Source organism: Chinchilla lanigera, unplaced genomic scaffold (assembly GCF_000276665.1).
Source record: "Chinchilla lanigera isolate Chin_1 unplaced genomic scaffold, ChiLan1.0 scaffold00022, whole genome shotgun sequence".
NCBI lineage: Eukaryota > Metazoa > Chordata > Mammalia > Rodentia > Chinchillidae > Chinchilla > Chinchilla lanigera.
The window spans coordinates 1,897,017-1,917,441 of record NW_004955423.1 but is presented as its reverse complement, the minus strand read 5'-3'; the positions used below and the strand labels follow the sequence as shown (position 1 = coordinate 1,917,441).

The 20,425-nt window shown below is 34.5% G+C and overlaps 1 protein-coding gene across 9 annotated transcripts in view; it reads right to left on the bottom strand.

Annotated features, from left to right (window-relative positions):
* The window catches only part of Evi5 (ecotropic viral integration site 5), a 213,307-nt gene that overhangs the window by 80,120 nt on the left and 112,762 nt on the right, over positions 1-20,425 (bottom strand). For 5 of the 9 annotated variants that reach the window (XM_013514419.1, XM_013514420.1, XM_013514422.1 and 2 more), the window contains exons 12-16: positions 19,429-19,461; positions 18,750-18,896; positions 7,836-7,970; positions 4,810-4,950; positions 734-892 (exon numbers count right to left, since the gene is read on the bottom strand). In XM_013514419.1, the coding sequence (XP_013369873.1) occupies positions 734-892; positions 4,810-4,950; positions 7,836-7,970; positions 18,750-18,896; positions 19,429-19,461 (615 nt within the window). The remainder of the gene's footprint in view (positions 1-733; positions 893-4,809; positions 4,951-7,835; positions 7,971-18,749; positions 18,897-19,428; positions 19,462-20,425) is intronic. The other 4 variants (XM_013514421.1, XM_013514417.1, XM_005385044.2 and 1 more) reach the window with 2 other exon arrangements.

The window sequence follows — 20,425 nt, the reverse complement described above, 5'->3', positions numbered from 1 at the left end:
GTTCCCATGACTACCAAGATACAGCTATACGTGGAAAATAATCCATACAAATCTACCACAGAAAAAGTGTGCTTTTACAACACAAATGGATTTTGTGAAGAGGTTTTGGAAAATCTTAGTGAAGTATATTTAAGATAGGATTTATTAGAGAAAGGGGGGACTTGAAAAGAGGCTCATCACATCATACAATTTGATGAAACATCATTCACCTCCTATTCCACATCACCTGTGGTTCTCAAGTACAGGCAATTCTGCCCCCTTTGGGACATGTGGAGAGGTGTACAGACAGTTTCGGTCATCACGTCCTGGGAGGAGAGAGATGTTACTGGCATCTGATGGGTAAAGGTTAGGAATGTTGCTAAACATGCTACAATGCACAGGTCAACTCCATGAAATGAAGAATTCTCTAGCCCAAAATGCTAAGTAGTGAGGTTGCAGAATTTTGTCCCACATGTAAGTTCCCTCTCAAACTGTGCAACAAGACAATCCTATGAGTTTTACCTAAAAAGCAAATATATCTGCTCAATATAATTATTTGTGCAAACTTTGTTGGACAGGCCAAATCAGAAATTAAACCTCTGAAATCAAAGGGAACAACTTTCAGCCCTCTATTTGGTCTACAAATGGTTTCGTATCTTCTTCATCTTTTGCCTTTATTCTAGAAATGATACAATCTATCCACTAAACTTTGATCTGCTGATACTTTTAAACCTACTGGGCTTTTTCATCATACCTGTGTTTCCATTTCCATCATCCTTTGTTTTATTTCTCTAATTTCTGCCTGTGTTTCCGCTTCTCTAAGTCGAATGGTCATCAGTTCATCTTGTAACTCATTCACAGCATTTTTCTTAGGAGGGTCTTTCCATCTTCCAGTAGTACGAGATAAGTGGCGCTAAAGCATAAAAAATATTGCCATTAATTCTCTCAGTACTGAGGTAAAAGTTAAGTCTTACAGAGCATGTCTTTCAGCATAGATCCTGTATTAAGCATTCCCCAGAAATGCCAAGTAAATCTTAAAAGTTAGGAATTATTATCTTCATTTTACAGGTCAAAACATGGATGCTATGATTAAGTAACTTCAGAGGAGTTACACAGCCAGTGAGTGGAAGATCAAGGATGTAAACTCAGACATAGTTCAAAAGTAATTCTTTATAAAGAATACAATTTTCACCCTAATTTTTTTTTTACTTTAAAGAGAAAAGAACAAATCAAAATAACAACAACAAAGACAAACAAACAACACAAAAACAATAAAAATGATAGAGAATTTCAACACAAGGTGATAGGAAATTAACAATGGTTTTTGGATTACATATGGTTATCTTCAAAGTGGTTATTCAGATAACCAGATATGGGTATGTAAGATTGATCAAACAAACATTAACTGTTCCTTTTAATAAACCACCAGAAATTACTGGTACAATTATCTTAGCTATCCTGTGTGTATGTATGTTCTGGATTGTGTCTGGATGTCCCCCAAAGCCTCATGCAGTCATGGGGCAGGCTTCTAGAGTTTATGATTGATCCATGGTCCAGTGTTGGGATTATGGGTGTGAGCGCTGCACCCGCCCTGGGGCAGGCAGTGTGCATACAGTGTAAGGGAGGGCAAGAGGCTCACTGTCTGCACTTCCCCTATTTGCTCTTGCTGCTTTTGCTGTGTTCTGCCGCCATGAACTGTTGCCCTCTGCCACGTGCCACTCTGCCTTGGAGCCAGCCTAGTAGGGACCGAAACCTCCACAAACTGTGAGCAAAATAAACTTTTTCTTCCTCAATTTTGGGTGTCAAGTATTTTGTCTCTGCAATGAGAGAAAAGTAACCAAGACACTATATATATTTTTTCTTCTTTTTCTCCTTTCCCTCATCCCAGCTGCTCTTTCCTTTTGAGTTCTTTCCCTTTCATGATATCTATTCTATCTTTCAGATTTTATTTACTCTTTCAGGTTCTTATACTAGGGAAACAATACAATCTTTACACATGTGAGTCTGATTTATTTCACTTATGAGTATGGTCTCAAGTTGCACCAATTTACCTATAAAAGCCAAGTTTATCTTTCTTTACAACTGAGTAATACTCCATTGTATAAAAATACATCTTTTTAAACCATTCCTAGTTGATGGAATTTGGATTGTTTCCAAGATTTAGCTATTACAAATTGCACAGCTATAAACATGGGTACACATATATCTCTGTGGTATGACATTTTCAGTTCTTCTGGAAAAATAGCCAAGGGGGAAATAGTGGGGTTGAATGAGACCTCTAATCCTAGTTTATTGAGGTATCTCCAGACTGATTTCCACAGTGGCTGCACCAGTCTACACTCCCATCAATAGTGAAGGGTTCCCTTTTCCCCATAGCCTTGCCAGCATTTGTATTGGTTGATTTCTTTTTTTTTTTTTTTTGGTACCAGGTATCAAACTTATGACCTCAGGCTTGTCAGGTAAGTACTTATGCTGCTGAGCTAGATCCCCGGCCCTGTATTGGTTGATTTCTTGATGACAGCCATTCTTTCTGGGGTGAGATGGAATCTCAGTGTTAATTTGCATTTCTCAAATAACTAATGATGTTGAACATTTTTTCATGTATTTATTTACCATTTGTATTTCTTTATCAGAGATATGTGTATTTATCTCAGATGCCCATTTCTGGATTGGGTCTTTGAATTTGGGGGGCCTGATTTTTTTTCAATTCTTTATATGGTCTAGATAGAAGTCTTTTGTTTGAGGGACAGTTGGTTAAAATTTTTTCCCAATTTGTGGGTTTTCTTTTTACTCTGTTGGTGATTTCTTTTGATGTGCAAAAACTTATCCATAAAATGAGATCCCAGCTGTTGATTCTTTCCCTTGCAATTTGTTTTTTGTTCATGAACTCTCTGCCTACCCCTATGTCTTCAAGATTTCTAACTATTTTCTCTTTAGTAGATTTAGTGTTTCCGTCTTGATATTTAGATTTTTAACCCGTTTTCACTTTAGTTTAGTGCATGTGATAGATATAGGTCTAGTGTTAGTCTTTGGCATGTACAGCCAGTTTTTCAAGCACCATATGTTAAAGAGGCTATCTTTCTTCTAGTGAACATGTTTGGCCCCTTTGTCAAAGATAAGGTGGCTGAGTATGTTTGTGGCTGCATCTTCTAGTCTGTTGCACTGATCCTCAGGATTTTTTTTTTTTTTTTTGTCAATACCATGCTGATTTTATCACAGTAGCTTTGCAGTATAATTTCAAATCAGGAACTGTGATGCCTCCTGCCTTTCCTTTGTTGCCCAAGACTGCTTTTGCTATTCTGGGATTCTTCTGGTTCCAGATAAATTTTAAGAATGTTTTTTCTAGATCTCTGAGGTATCTTAATGGTAGTTTGATTGGGATTACATTGAATCTGTATAACAATTTTGAGAGGACAGCCATTTTCACAATGTTGACTTCCCTATCCATGAGCAAGGAATATCTTTCCATTTTCTGAAACTCTCTTCAATCTCTTTTTTCAGAGTACTGTAATTTTCATTGTATACATCTTTTACTTCTTTTGTTAGATTGATTCCTAAGTATTTCAATTTTTTGGATACTATTGTGAAAGGTATGGTTTCCCTAATTTCTCTCTCAATGTGTTTGTTTTTTGTACAGAGGAATGCTATTGATTTTGGAGTGTTGACTTTGTATCCAGCTACACTACTAAACTTGTTTATTAATTCTAGGAGTCTTTTGGTGGAGTTTTTGGGCTGTTCTACATATAGGATCGTGTCATCTGCGAATAATGATAATTTCACTTCTTCCTTTCGTATCGTTATTCCTTTTATTTCTGTCTCTTGTCTAGCTGCTCTGGCCATTTCTAGAACTATGCTGAATAGGAGTTCACCTTAATTTCTTAATGAGAGATTTTTCACATTATCTTCAACGAAATCCCAAGAAAAGCAAAACATGGAGCCATTCACTATGGAATTATATTAGAAGTTAGGGTTTCATTTAATTTCCAGTTTATTGTAGCTTGATATTTTTGCAAAAACATATTATAAAAAGCAAAGGCAATATTAAGGCCAATATCGGTCTTTTCTAGATGTTCTCTCTTCCCTTCCTACCCACTCCAACCAAGATCACTATTCTGCAACTATGTAGCTTACTACTTCTCTCTTCTGACCTTTTGACTTTTTAAAAAATTTATTTTTGGTGGTGGTACTGGGGATTGAACAGAGCCTTCACAGTGAGCTACATTCTCCTTTTCTCCCCTTTTCTGAAAGAGAGTCCCACTAAGTCATGATGTCACCTATGCTGGGCTCAAACTTGTGATCCTCCTGCTTCAGCCTCCCGAACATACCACTACACCTGTCTTCTCTTTTGTCTTATGGATCCTTGTCAACAGTTTCCATCTTACATGGATGAACTTGTGCACATATAATTAGCTAAATGTCATTTATTTTGCAAAATAACCATTTTCAAAACAAATTATAAATTTATATTGGCATCACCCTTCTGATATTTTACACTGAACAACAAGGGATTTAATATCAGCCTAAGAAAAGTATGCACTGTATAAAATATTTTCTTATAGCTCTTTACAGAAAGGATTATAAAATGCAAAATGGTACAATAAAAATTTGACCTGATTTTTATTTTAATTTTTACTACACTGTAAGACTCAAAAAGAGAAAAACAGCTTAAATGTATTTTCAAGTCATAAACGTTCTCCAATTTTGATATTAAGCAAGGTAGTTCTCACTTTAAACTCATCTTTTGATCATCAGCCACTTCAAATTAATAACAATTGGACATTTGTGTTTTTTACTTTCTTTTTAACAAGTACCTAAAATATATTAACATACCTGCCAGTGTTCTTCCAAATCCTTGACCTGCTGTCTAAGTTCTTTCAAACCCATAATGGCTTCTGCTTCTCTCAGTTTCACAGCGATGAGTTCCTCCTGAAGTCTTGCAACATTATTCTCATCAGGAAAAGAGTTGTTCCTCTAACATGACACAAAATTTAATTTGGAATTTTTAAATTTAAGAAATAAAATAAAATATGAGCTATTTTGTATCAAACATGTTTAATTTTAAACAGCTTTACTGAAGTACAATTCAAACCATAAAAATCACTCTTTTAGAGAATTGAAGTCAGTGGTTTCAGATTATTCATAAAGTTACTCAACCATCACACTAATATAATTTTACAATACTTTTCCCACTCAAAAAAGGAAACCTTATGCACATTAGTGATCATTCTTCATTCTTCATTTTCCCAGCATACCAGTCCCTGGCAACCACAGATCTACTTCTTGTGTCTAGGGATGTGCCTATTTTGGACATTTCACATGAATGGACTCATACAATACTGGCTTGGTAACTAGTTTATTTCACTTACTAGTGTTTCAAGGCTCATTGTTAAATACTATTCTGCTGTACGCATATAATACATTTTATTCATGAATTCATTTATTAATGGAAATCTGGAATTTTTTTGCAATTTTTTTACTATTATGAATAGTACTGTTAGGAACATGTATTTTAAATTTTTTGTGTGGACATTTATTTTCAATCCTCTTAATGTACATATTTAGGAGTAGAACTTTTGGCTCAGATAGTAATCACTTTAAATTTAACTTGGGGAACTGCCAGACTTTTCCAAAGTAGCTGCACTGTTTTACATTCCCACCAATAATAAGTGAGGGTAATTGTACTTTATTTTGTTTGTGTTTTTAATTGTTATTTTGAAGAGAAAAAGAGCAAAAAAACAAAAACAAAGGAAAAAAACAAAATAAAAAACAATAAAAACAATACCTATAATATTTAATTTTGAAGACGTAGAGTCTACCCCTGCTTTGTTAATAGTAATCGGGAGTAGGGCCGGTTAATAGTAACCAGAGTAGCTCAGGGGCACAGCACCTGCCTGGCAAGTTGCAAGACCCTGTGTTCAATTCCCAATATTAAAAAAAAAAAAAAAAAAAAAAAGAAGAAGAAGAAAAGAAAACAGTAATCAGAGTTAATGAACAGGTCTTAAAAATGCTTTTCTACATGGCAATAAACTTATCAGCTCTGATTAGAACTCCAAATAAAGCACAAACATCATTCACATTTTAAAGATTGAAGAAAAAGTCCAAGTCTATCTGAACTAAGTGATCTAAATATTTTTTTCTTGAATTTAGATTAATCTTTTACCATACTATAAGACCCATCTGGATAGTGCAGTATTGAATTGCTCTAGACAGTTACCAAGAGATTTAAATTAGGCCCTAGGGAAAGCTTCCTAGGTAAACTAAGGTACTGTGGTATTGAGATTTCAAGGCCTGATTCAATAGTTTTCTATCTCTAAAATATTTCATAGTAGACACGAACATTAGCACACAAAAATTACAGAATAAAGTTATTCTCATAAATTAACACATCTTCTTGTGATGGACTTAGTTTCTTAACTGACAATCAGAAAATTATTTCATCTACATTAAGAAGATTGCTAGAAGAAAAAGATAATGTTGCACAAAGAAAGTAACCATAATGCAATCTTCCAATTTCCTTTCTACTCTAAAACATCAACATCAACATAGCAATTTTAGAAGCCCCTCCCTCCCTTCTTTTCTCCGACCTCTTTCCCCAACCCTTTCTTTCAAGACAGGGTCTTGCTATCAACTCATGTGATCCTCCTGCCTCAGCCTCCTGAGTAGTTAGGACTATAGGTGCATGCCACTGCCCTTTGGCAGGAAATACAGTTTTGATTTGGACCCAAGTATAGTTCTGTGTACAAAATGATGAAAATCTTTCTAATTGCAAGATTTACATTCTTATATAAATCATGGAGCCCAGAATACTACTCTAAAGTTAGACCAAATATTCTGTTAGGCCTTTCCTTTAATATTGCTGCTTGATTTTTCACAACAAATCAGAGAATGAATTTGCCAGATAATATACAAATAACGAGCAGGTATCTAGCAAAATTATTCCATTACTGATTCTAGTTATACTTCTGTTTCATTAAGAAATAGACATCTGAGGTTTTTACATCTGTTATCGATGGAGCTTCTTGATTCAACAGTTAAGAGATTATCTATGGATGAAAAAGAACAAAGAACCCAACAATAGAACCCAAGCAATCAATCATTTGATTGATATGAGAAAACAAAAAGTTCATAATCTAGCACCCAGATGCTCAAATCTGAGCATTATAAAAAAACCTAAAAACTTTTCTTGTTCCATTACTTATCTAATAGGCCTTGATAGTCTGTAGTATCACTGAGAAGTTAACTTTTATAAGTAAGTACAATTCAGAGTAAGGGGAATTTCCTATATATCCTAAGGTGACTTGTTCTAGGTTGGAGGGTTTCAGCAATTACATTCAGAAAAAATCTGCATAGAATGTCTATGTATTCGTCCCATCTCTTCTACAAAAGATGATACAACAGTTGAGGAAAACTGATTTCTGTCTTCTAAGTTTCTCTTCTTTAACATTTAAATATTCCTCCCATAAAAATTATCTTTGTCCTTTTCTTCTGAAAGGGCTCTAATTTCCATTTTTATCCTTAAATATGTGCCCTGGATTACTATGGAAACAACAAAGAATTGCAATCTTAAAAATTGTTTTACTTTGTTCTCTAGTTTCCAATATGTTGTGTACATGTGTGCACGCACCCACCCTTTGTTTAGTTTCTAATATGTTGTGTGTGTGTGCGTGTGTGTGTGTTGCTGGGGATTGCTGGCAAGTGCTCTACTACTAAGCTCTGTCCCCAGCATCAATATGTAAGATTTTTTAAATGTAACGATACCAAGTCCAATTTGACCGCTCAATAAGACTTAAGAAATATCTACCATTTCTCTCAACTAATTCAGGAGCAGACAGCACTTATATACAGTAGTTTCTTACCTTCTCTATATCCAGAACTTTATCTTGCATCTCCTTTAGTGCACACTGAGACTCAGCTTCACTCAGTCGGGCTTGAACCAATTCCTTCTCTAGCTGTAGCACAAAATCTTCATTGTAGTTGGAACTGCATTTATGCTAAAGGTTATAAACGTATACTGAGATTTCATGGAGGCATCAACATGTATATAAAGTAAAAATAATTCAATGATATAATTCAGGTATTAAGGGCAACTACAAAGTAAAAATTCTATCTACACAATATCCCCTGGGTATTTCCTCAGTTCAAGTATTTTTAAAAAAGAATACATTATTGAGTTATAGTAACTAGTTATTAAACTCATCAAATTCAATTCATATAAAATAACTACCTCCTTTTATCTGTCCATCTATCCAGACACTAAGAATCTGTTCTGACTCTACAGACCTGACCTGCCCAACAGGGTAGCCATTAGCCACATACTGATACTGAGCAACTGGAATGTGGTTAATTCAAATTGAGGCAGGTTTTGAGTATAAAATATAAACTACACTTCAAAGACAATATAAAGTAAGGGCTGGGTATGTGGCTTAAGGTAAGGCACCTGTTTAGCAAGTGCAAAGCCCTGGGTTCAATCCCTGGCACCACATCACAAAAAAAAAAAAAAAAAAGAATTCAAAGATTCTTACACTGATTGCATGTTAAAATAATACTTTCAATATACTGAAGTAAACAATATTAATTTGACCTGCTTTTACTTCTTTTAATGTAACTAGGAAATTTTAAATTGCCTCTCTGGCACATACTATACTGCTACTGAGCAGCAGTGTTAAGAGATTTCACAAGCACACATTTCCTGAAAATTCTATTTTACTCTAATACCAATAACAACAAGCTACACACAATAAGTGAATCACCAAAAAAGAACAAAACTGTACTATTTGCCTTAGAAATGTGGATTTCTGGGGCTGGGGATTTAGCTCAGCGGCACAGCGCCTGCCTGGCAAGCGCAAGGTCGCGAGTTCGATTCCCGATACTGGAAAAAAAAACCAAAAACAAAAAAAAAGAAATGTGGATTTCTTTAAAAGATACACATGTAAATGATTACTGGAAGCGGCGAAAAAGCAGATACTGTGTAGAGAAATTAATCACAGAAGCATGAAATCTTTCCATTTCCTTTCCTATTCTATGACACAAATACTAATGCAGCCACTTAAGAAATCCCTTTTCTTTGATTCTGTTTTTTTTTTTTTTTTTTCTGGTACTGGGGATTTAACCCAGGGACTCCTGCATACCAGTAAAATTTTAAAAGGGCTGAAATGCTCTGATAATGTAACTCTGGATAATAAATGTCTTTTTTTATATATAAAACATTATTTTAGCCTCTGGATTAAAACCGTTGTAAATCTGTGTAATTTTTTTTGCTATTAAGAAAGTTCATAAAACATAATTCTTAATTATCAGACCATCATGACAATGATCCATTAATACACTGCTAATTATATAGGACCTAAAGAATACAGAGTACTTCTGCTGGCATAGTACAATATGAATTGGTAGGGTTTGTAATGTGTGACTTAACAGTTCTCATTATTTTTCCCTCTACTGTCATTTTCTGCAACTTTCAATCCTAGCTTTATCTTGGTTCTTTCGTCTTGGCTCTTAGTCTTACCTTTATATCAGTCATCTGCTTCACTCTCTAGCAATGGCTTTTACCCTTTGGAGTCACAGACTCTTTTTTGAGAATTGCATGAAACTCAAATTTTTCAAAACAAAAAAAAATTATATTCATGAAGTTCTACATGTAATTTCAGACCTCCATGAGGCTTCCATCTACCCTAAGTTTGAAAGTTTCACTCTCAAAAGTACTCCCTTTAATCCTTAGCTACTTTTATGATCATAACTCTGAGATCACACTGGATCTCACATTCTCAGCAGCTTGTTCCATTTCCACACCAATTTTCTATATTCAAATCAAACTTAATACAAACGTTATCATCCTCCTCAAACCAATTCCTTTCCTTGATTTCTCTACTTGCCAATGACCTAAAATCCCTCATGTGGCACCTCAGTGTTGCCTATAACGGCACAGTAAGAACCTCTTACTATAGAATTTTTCTCTTATCATTGCTTCCCTTTCATTCCCCACGATTGCTCTAGTAACTGGTCTTTCTTGTCATTAACCCCAACACTTGGGAGACTGAGGCAGGAGGATTACTAAGAGTTCCAGGTCAGCCTGGGCTACACAGTGAGTTTAAGGCCAGCCTGAACAATATAGCGAGACCCAGTCTCAAAAAGACAAAAAATTTCATATAATTTGTTTTCAACATCTGATTTATTCAGGCTAAATACAAGTAACCATTTTAAAGTTAACTATTCGGCAGTACTTACTACCTTCAGAATGTAGTACAGCCATCTATAGGGCCAGGGATATAGCTCAGCAGCACAGCACCTGCCTGGCAGGCGCAAGGTCCTAAGTTCGATTTCCAGTACAAAAAACAAAAACAAAAAACCAAAACCCAACCATATCTGTAGTTCCAAATCATTCCTATCAAGCAGATTCTCACCCATGACTATATATCTTCTAGAAAATAACCACCCATATTCTGTTCTGAATTTATTTATGTTGACTATTTCCTATAAATGGCATCACACAATATATGTACTTTTATATCTCGTTTCTTTCACTTAGCTTAAGGTTTCTGCAGTTCACTGACATTATAGCATTATTAGTAGTTTATTCCTTTTTATGGATGAATAATATCCCACTGTATGTATACATGATATAATTAAAACATACAGTATTTAATTTTGTAAAAATTACAGTAAGACATACTGCCACGAGGCAGGTGGGGGGAAGGGGAAGTACAAATGATCAAAACTCAGTATGTATATGTACCTATTCCCCAAGGAGAATGTAGTTATTATTCATCACAAACATATACAAATAAAAAATAACTTATCAAAAAGAAATCAGATGGAGAAGCTGGGGACAGTGGGGGAGCACAGTGCCATGAGTCTTCCTAAAATACCCTGCACCTCCCACACACACTTATTCTCGCCACTTTCTGAGGCAGTTCTGGAAGTCCTTTTTCTAAAGTGTCTTTATTTGTCCTGTCTTTGCTGCCTTGGCATCCTGAATCAATTCAAAATGTTTACCTTTTACAGTTATTATGACTTGGGAAAGTGCCAGAAGTCATGAAGTGCCAGATGTGGTGACTAAGGCAAATGAGGACACACTGTAATATTTTTACAAGTCTGCCTTTCTGTTGGATAGCACTACGCAGCAGCATTCACTCTGTTTTTGATCATACCTTGTAAAGACACTAATAGAAGAGGACTTTCAGAACTGGTTCAGAAAGGGTAAGAACAAAAGGATATGTTTTTTTCAAGTGAGGGACCTAATTTTGAGGGCATTAATGGTAATGTGTCTTTAACTTTTAAATTTAAAAACATTTTCCATATATTTTGATTATCTCATATATATGACAATTTGTTTATCCATTCATCCACTGATGGACTTCTAGATTTTGCCCACTTTTCAAAATACACATAGTAAGGCTGCTACAGATCTGTCCATACATACTTCTTTGAATTCTAATATTTCGTTCTTTTGGGTTACCATATATCCTACAGCTAGGATATATGGTAATTCTATGTTTAATTTTTTGAGGAATTATACTGTTTTCCATAAAAACTGACTGTTACATTCCACCAAGGATGTATGAAAGTTTCAATTTCCCCTACTCCTTGCCAACATTTGTTATTTGGGGTTTGTTTTTAAATTATAATCATGCCACTGGGTGTGAAGTGATACATCCACTATGGGTTTTATTTTATTTCCCTATTAACTAATGATGTGGCGGACCTTTCCATACGTATCCTGGCCATCTGTGCATCTTCTCTGGAGGAAGGCCCATTCAAGACTTTTGCCCATTTTCTAACTGGGTTACTTCTGTAGAGTTTTATGAGTTCTTCACAGATTTTGCCCACTAAATTCTTATCAAATATGTGACTCAAAAATGTTTTCTACCATTTTGCAGGCTGCTTTTTCATTTACTTAGTAATCTCTTTGATAATTTTTTTTAAAATTTTGATGAAGTTTAAAGTATTTCTCTTTTGTTGCTTTTGGTGTCTAAGAATCCACATCTATACCAACCATCAAGTAAAAAGTCATAAAGATTTACTTCTATGTATTATTCTAAGGGTTTTTTGGTTGCTAAACCACAAAACGCACACCCATCATCCCAGTAACGTAGGCCTTAAGTTCAATGCCAGCCTAACCAACTTAATGAGACTCTTCTCTTAAAAAACAACAAACCACCACGAAATGTTGTATGTATGTTTGTGCATGCATAAACAGATTATTTTAAACCACAAAACCTGTATTTTATGGTATTAGATTACTGATCAATTTTAAGTTTTATTTATAGCACATGTCGTGGTCCAATTTCATCATTTTGCATAAGACCACCCAGTATTCCCAGCATCACGGTTGAAGAGACTACCCTTTCCCTCAATAAATGGCCTGACAGCCTTGGGAATATCAACTAGCCATTGATAAGTGAGTTTATTTCTAGAATCTCAATTCAATTCCATCCTTATAACAGTAACACAACGTTTTGATTACTCTGACTTGGTACCAAATTTTGAAATCAGGAGATGTGGTGCCTTAGTTTTATTCTTCTTTTTCAAAATTGTGTTGGTTATTGAAAGTTGCTGTCAGACGGGCTGGCACATGCCTGAAATCCAAGCACTCAGGAGGCTGAGGCAGAAGGATTGCTGTGAGTTTAAGGTCACCCTGGGCTACACAGTGAGACCCTGTCTCAAAAACAAAAACAGAAACAAAAAACAAAGCTGCTTTTAATTGTGTTTATTTTTCATTTTTTGCAAAAAAAAAAAAAAAAAAAAAAAATAGTATGGGTATTTTGATAGGGTAGTGTCTTAGCTACTTTTCTCATTGCTGAGACAAAATACCTGACATCCAAAGTTAAAGGAGAAAAGGTTTATTTAGCTCACAGTTTGTAGAAGTTTCAGTCCATAATTGGCTGGCTCCAATGCAGGGTGGCATGGCAGAGGGGCAGCCATTCATGGTGGTGAAGACAGCAAAAGCAACAGGGGAGGGAGAGATCAGCCTCTTTCTGTCCACAATATTGTATCCAGTCTACCAAGATTAGGGTGGTGCCAATTCAATCAATGGTCTGATCCAGCAATCACCCACCCTTAATCCCAGCACCCTTAATCCTAGCATTGAACCATGAATCAATCACAAACTCTAGATCCAGCCACCTCTGGGAATGCCCACCTATGACCACATGAGACTTTGGAGGGTTGTCTAGACACAAGCCATAATAAATGCCATCAGCTTTAAGGATAAAAACAAAGATCATTTTTTACTAGCTTTTTTGATATATAATTAACATCTAGACACAAATCGTAACAGGTAGGTAGGATTGAATCTATACACTGGTCTGGTTAATACTGACATCTCCACAATATTAAGTTTTCCAAGCCAACCCAACAGGATAATTTTTCATTTATTTATGTCATCTTTAATTTCTTTCAAAAATTGATAAATAGTATTTCATTTCTCAAGGTACAAGACTTTCATCTTTTTGGCTAGATGTATTCCTATGTATTTTACGCACTGTATACTACTGAAATGGTTTTAAAAAAATTTTTTCTTGCTAGGCACGGTGGCACTCACCACCTATAACTCCAGCAGTCTGGGAGGCTGAGGCAAGAGGACTGCAAATTTGAGCCCAGCTTGGGCAACTCAGTGATTCAGAGAGACCCTGTTTCAAAATTTAAAAAAACAAGAGAAGAGTTGGGGATGTAGCTCAGTGTGAAAGTTCTGGGTTTAAACCCAGGTGGGGGGTGGGGGACAATTCCTTCTCCAGTTCCTTTGGGGTGGGGGACAATTCCTTCTCCAACTGTTCACTGCTGATATGTCCTGTTTTTATCTTACCCACTGTCTTTGTATTTAAAGTCAGTTTCATGTAAACATGTTTGTCTTTTTACCCAATCTCCTAACTGAAATGTTTACATTCCAATCTGATATTTGATGTAATGATTGATATCACTACAATAAAATTAGTCTTGCTAGTTTTCTGAGTAATTTACTTGTCCCTTTTTCTCTTTCATGTCTGATTAAAGAAGGCTTCTTTTGTTTTTGTTTTTGTTTTTGTTTTTGAGACAAGGTCTCCCTGTGTAATTCAGGGTGGATCTGAACTCACCATATAGCGCAGGCTGGTCTCGAACTCACAGAGACCCTCTTGCCTCAGCCTCCCAGTGCTGGGATTACAGAAGTGAACCACCACAACCAGCCTAAATGATTATTTAATGACTCTTTCACCTCTACTATCTGCTACTTTTAAAAATTTTTCTTTAGTTGATTTCAGGAGGGTTTACAAATATGTATTTGTATATTTGTATACACCTAAAGCTTATCTCTTTATCAACACCTTTACATGGAGTGTACTTTCTATCTGCAATCGTTCCTCCCCTATCTTCAATGATTTCCTCTGATATATCATTCAGTCTGGTCAAATGTTACTTCTTCAAGGAAGTGCTCCACAACCACCTTATCTATAATAGCACTCATACTTACAAACTCATTCCTGCTTTATTTTTCTTTATACCCTTTACCTGAAATCTTATTTTTGCTTAATGTGTCTCCTGAACCAGAACACTTCATGTGACAGCAGACTTCCTTTTTTCTTTCCTGTTGTGCCCTCCACACTTAATATTTTTCACATTATTATTCAAATGAACAAATATATTCATTTCATTATAAGATAAACATATCATAATCATATAGGACTAATCAAAATACAAATGTTTCACAAATATTTTGGTAACTTGGTATTAAACTAGAAAATAAAGCAGTAAGCAAATTTTTTTCTCATAACTAATTGGCTTGTAGTGATATTTGAAAGAAAGGAGAAAGAGAAGAGCTAAAATAAAAATCTTGGTCAAAAATAACTAAATAGATGACAGGAAATGAGAAGGTAGACTTTTAGAGACTAGGAAGAAGGAAAAAAGGGAGGAGGGATGGGTATGAACATAATAAAATATGTTATATACATACACAGATATACCAAATGAATCTCATTATTCTATTTTACTAATATGCACTAATTTTAAAAAACACATTAAATGTACACATGATTTGATCTTTGCACTGAAAGTACTTTCAAGTTTAAAAAAGATCTATAGTGATATACTACCCCACACCTACTCAGCTAGCTATTACAAAACAAAACAGAAAATAGCAAGAGTTAAGAAGGATGTGGAAAAACCAGAGCCCTAGTAGCACTGCTACTGGGAATGTACAATGGTATAGCAATTGTGAAAAGTACTTTAGTGCTTCAAAATGATTAGACATGGAATTATGTACGACTCAGCAATGTCGTAGAGTTAAATGCAGACACTCAAACAGATACTCCTGTACCAATGCGCCACAGCCAAGAAATACAAACAACCCAAATGACCAGAAACAAGTGAATGAATAAAAGGCACGACATAAACACAATGGAATATTCAGACATAGAAACTAATCATGCCTCAACAAGGATGGACCTTGCAAATAGAGACCAGATATAAAAGGTCAAGTATTGCAGCATTTCACTTACATAAGTTACACAGACTAGGTACAGTCATAAACAGTAGAATAAAGGTTATCACTACTGGGGAAGGGAGAATTATTATGTAATGGTACACAACTTGTTTGCAATGATGAAAAATTCTAGAAACAGTGGTTACCAATACTGCAAATGTATATAATGCTAATAAATTATACATTGAAGTGATAGTTTATGTTGCATATTTTTTACCACCATAAAAAATTCACCTGAAATCCAGAAGTGAATGAATTTGCTAAGTGAAAAAGTGAAACATGAGTCTCATATTTTACAATTCCATTACATAAAACAGAGAACACAAAACTACGGTGACGGAGAGCAAAGAGGTTGCTGGAATGGGGATGGTGAACTGTAGGAACAAAGGGAAATTTCGAAAGTGATGTAAATATTATTTTGATTGTGATGGTGACAACAAAACTATGTATATTTCAAATACATTAAATTATACACTAATTTCATAAATTTATTGTAAGTTATACTTTAATAAAGTTCATTGTGGAAGTAAAATATATCTGAGATGGCCTAACCCTATTTAATCATTTTTGAAATACAACAATAAAACTTGTATTGAGGTACCCACAATCACACTATTAGCAAAATGACTAAAATTTAACTTAGAACCCAAAGTTTCTATTTGGTAGCAGTGGGAGATGGGTATGGACGGGTGAAATTCAGTTATTTCCTGCTGGAATTCAGAGTTTCAACCTTTACTCTGGGAGTTTAAGAATCATAAAGTTATACTGAAAGGCTGCCATCAAAACATGCAGCGATAAGTGTTTACTTTCTACCATACTATTTTGCAAAGCAACTAGTCCTTTCTCAAAATTCCAAAGCACAAGATCTTATATCCCTGAATTTTAAGCATGTTCTATCTTCTGAAGCTGTATCAGAAAGACTAATCATTTTTTCACAAGATTGTTACTCAAAAATTTGAAAATGATATATGTATGAATTTTAAAGTCTTCTCTCCTACAGCCCCCAAAAATCCAGGACTCCTACCTTCTTTCCTACACTGGCCACAATATTCTCTGTAAATGTTCACATAAGTTTGGCATTCAAATTAGATAATTTGGTATTCAAATTAGATAATAAACTTTCTGCAAACTACGTAGGAGTGTTATGCTTCTAGGAAGACTGCTCTTGAGACTTTGGGGCGGGGGGCGGGGGCACGGAGACAAGTACATTTTGCAGTTCCTGTCAGTTAAAACCCTTAAACCTATAAACAAAGCTATAGATTGCTGTGAAATAATCTTCTATCTTCTTATTCTGAAGAGACTTTAAATGTTTTGGAATCTTGATTGATTCATCATCCAACATATTGATCCATTTTTAAATACTTCATGTATAGAATTCTTAAACATACCTTATATGTGAACATTTAAATGTGAAATACAGCATGCACAGCTTTAAGAGACAAGGACTTTTGATATATCATCATGGGAAAATGAATAATCTCTTGATATAGTTAATCACTCATGCAGCCAACTAAGTTTACTACTTTCATCTTAATTTCTCTACCCTGATCAGAAACACATCCAGGAGAAAGTCCACCAAATAAACAGCAAATGGCAGTTTTTGTTCATTATAAAATAATGTTAATTTGTAATAACATACAAACATACTGGTTTTTAGTGAGTCAGTCAGTCAGTTACCTAATTGTTCACAAAACAGATGCTCTAGGCATTTTTGATGAAGCACTGTTAATGTCACTGCATACTCTTTAGCTATCTAACCTTTATTTGGTACTTTCTGTAAGAAATGTATTGTCCACCTTAAAACCTATACCATCCCTCATTTTCCAAGAATCGCTTAATCTTTCTATGATCATTCTGCAAGTCATTTAATATCTAGGATACATAACATGAAATCAGAAATTTAACCAAGGCTGTTTTACTATTTGTTCTGTACATCACTATTTTATATGTCTGTTTTACACTCAGAAAATTACAAAAGCCTCAGTACATTCTGGTCATTTTTCCTTACTCAGTTAATTTATTCATTATAAACCAACACTCTATCCTTTTGATCTATATCTACCTACAGGTCTCAGTAACTGAAAATACACCAAAAAACTTAATTTATTATTCTAATATACTGAGACTGTAGCTCATACTAAATATAACCATAATACTTATCTTTCTTTCTAAACGAATCACATTGCAATTGTAACTCATTTTAGCCTAACTCCAAAATGATTCAATAATTCTATTCTGTTTTTCTTTTTAAGTTTCAATATTATTTTTATTCCATGAGACACCAGGACAAAATTTTTGAACGCTAGTCTTTCTAGTATTAGGTTATCACTCTCATACATTTTTCTTAGTGATCTTTAATAACATAATAGAAAAATACATGTTTATAGATTTTTTTCAATTACCAATTTTTCTTCTTTCTTATAGTTTTCTGACTTTTATACCCAGATGATGATGCTGTTTCTTGGCTGTATTAGAAACAAATAATGTAGAACTTTATAGTTACTCTATTTGCCTTCCAGATCCTCTGCAGAGCTCTAGATTTAGTAACCATTTTTTCCTACCTACTATTATAATCCAACTCCTACTTGCAAACTGAAACAAGAAATAATATATTTTCAAAGACTGATAATGGACTTTTCTTTTTAGCACTTATATTCCTAAAATAATCCTAATCTGAATTTGGTAATGGTAAATTATGCCTAAATGGCAAAAGATAACTAAGGATAGCTATACAATCAGTACCTGTTCAGAATCCTAAGTCAGTTTACATAATTTTTAAAGGATTACATTTTTTCCCTCTTGACAACTTCTCTCTTCTTGAAAAAATGTAACCATACACCTTAACCCATAATTCAATGTCTCAATATAGGAAGCGTAAACTACAGTATTTCATAAGATATAAACTGCCATGTTACCAAAGTTTTAAAGGAAATGATTATATATATTCTATACTTTGGGTAATACTTCATCTGCACAAAAATGACTGAAGTCAGGGTTACCTATTATGAAACAGATTTCTGAGCTGAACAGGGCTGACATATATTGCTTATTTTATGTGACATACACCATAATGTAAAGAAAGACAATCATTACCTGCTTGTAACAAAATTGCATAGGCAGGGAGGAAAAGATAAACAGGAGTTTCTAGGCCACAGTAAAACCCCTAAGCATCATGGAACATAAAATGGAATAATTTAAGAGTTCAATTAAAGTAAAAAACAAAATTATATAAAACCAGAGTACTGAAGTTGTGCTTTTGGTTTTTGGTTTAAAGGGAAAGGGATGAGAGAGGTGAAAAAAGCACTACCAGACTCCTTACCCATTGTTGTTGGTGCTGGAGCTTCCTGATGGTATTTTCAGCTTGCTCCAGCTTAGCACTGGCCTCATCACTCTGTTGTTTGATGGTGGCCAACTCCCGTTTTATGAGGTAGTTTTCCTCAGCCTCCTGGGCTCTTGTCACTTGTCCCTTAGGACATAATTTTTTTGTGTGTAAAGCAATTTAGGATAGAGTCAAGAAAGACTGTCTTTATGAGGTTTAGTTATTTACTTTGACCCATTTTTTAAAAATCACCTCAGAGAATAGAACAGCCTAGGATAATTATTAGCTAGCAGTTTGTTATTGCTCCAGCAAATTTTGGGGAAACTAAATGAAAAATCCATATCAACAATTCTTTCAGTCAACAGAACTTCAATTCATGCAATACCACTGAGTTGTACATGCAGGACTACAATTTTCAATGATAGTGGTTAATATCACAGAATTCCCTGATTGCCATTTTGGAATATATACTGTGAAAAAATAAAGTTAGCTTGAAAACGTGCAAGAGGTGTCTAACTGAATAAACCAAGATAACGTAGTAATCAAAAATTAACCCATGTACCACCCAAAATATTATCTCTAATAAAATGCATGTAAAGTTGCATGCATTAAAATATGAATTTCTAGGTTTAGGATTTTCCTTAGAATTAAAGTTAGAGAAAATGCTTAAAAGTTATACCTGTATCAATCTATCTGCCAGGGAAGCACTTTCCTACAAAAGGAAAAATTCAGACAGAAATATAAGAGAAAGGAAAATAATAGTGTGATAAAATCAGGAATAAGAAGAAAAAAATATCCCAATTCCACCTACTTTTCATTGCTTATTAAAATAAGATTCTATAGAAATGCTTTGTGAAAAATATTTCAACTCAAAAATTTTTAGAAACCTAGTAAGTCATATATTTTACTGTAAACCAGTAATAAGTGGAGTGGGGAAAAGAGTATACAAATAATTTAAATTACTTAAAAACAGTTAAGCTCAACATTTTTGTCAAGTCACCAAAAAAACTATCCTTAAAGCAACTCTAATACCAAGAGACAAAATACAACAAAGACAGACTTACAAGAAATATCCAGTCCTTGTGCACTTCTATTTAAATGTGAAATCATAAACACTTTAAAAAGGAAAATACTGCAAACTATATCCCTTTTTCCAGTTCTTTATTTCTTATCTATAGATATTCAAACAAGACTTGCAATATACTTGTCAGTATCATGAGGGGTACTTGCAAACCTACTTACTCTCACTTCTAGTTTTAAAAAAAAAGCATCGAAAGAGTTGTGAATTCAGATGTTTTTCTTTCAATAAAGCAAAAAATGATTTTTTGGGAGACAGAGTCTTGCTGCATAATTCAGTTCAGGCTGACTTCAAACTCACAGCAATCCTCCTGTCTCAGCCTCTTCTTCAAAGTACTAGACGGATTAAAAGGTTGCACAACCACAGCCACCAAAGCAAAATTCTTAAACTATGCTTTATTACTCAACTCACTCTGCATCAGAAATACAACTGTAAGAGACGTCACATTAAAAGCACAATATGAAAAAGAATGCATAGTGTTCACATTTGTCAGTTATGTTATATGAAACAGAGAAGAGGTATTAAGTAAATACTGAAAATTTTTCTAACCAAAAATTTATGCACAATTTCCCTATGCAGAACATTCTTGTGAGACCTA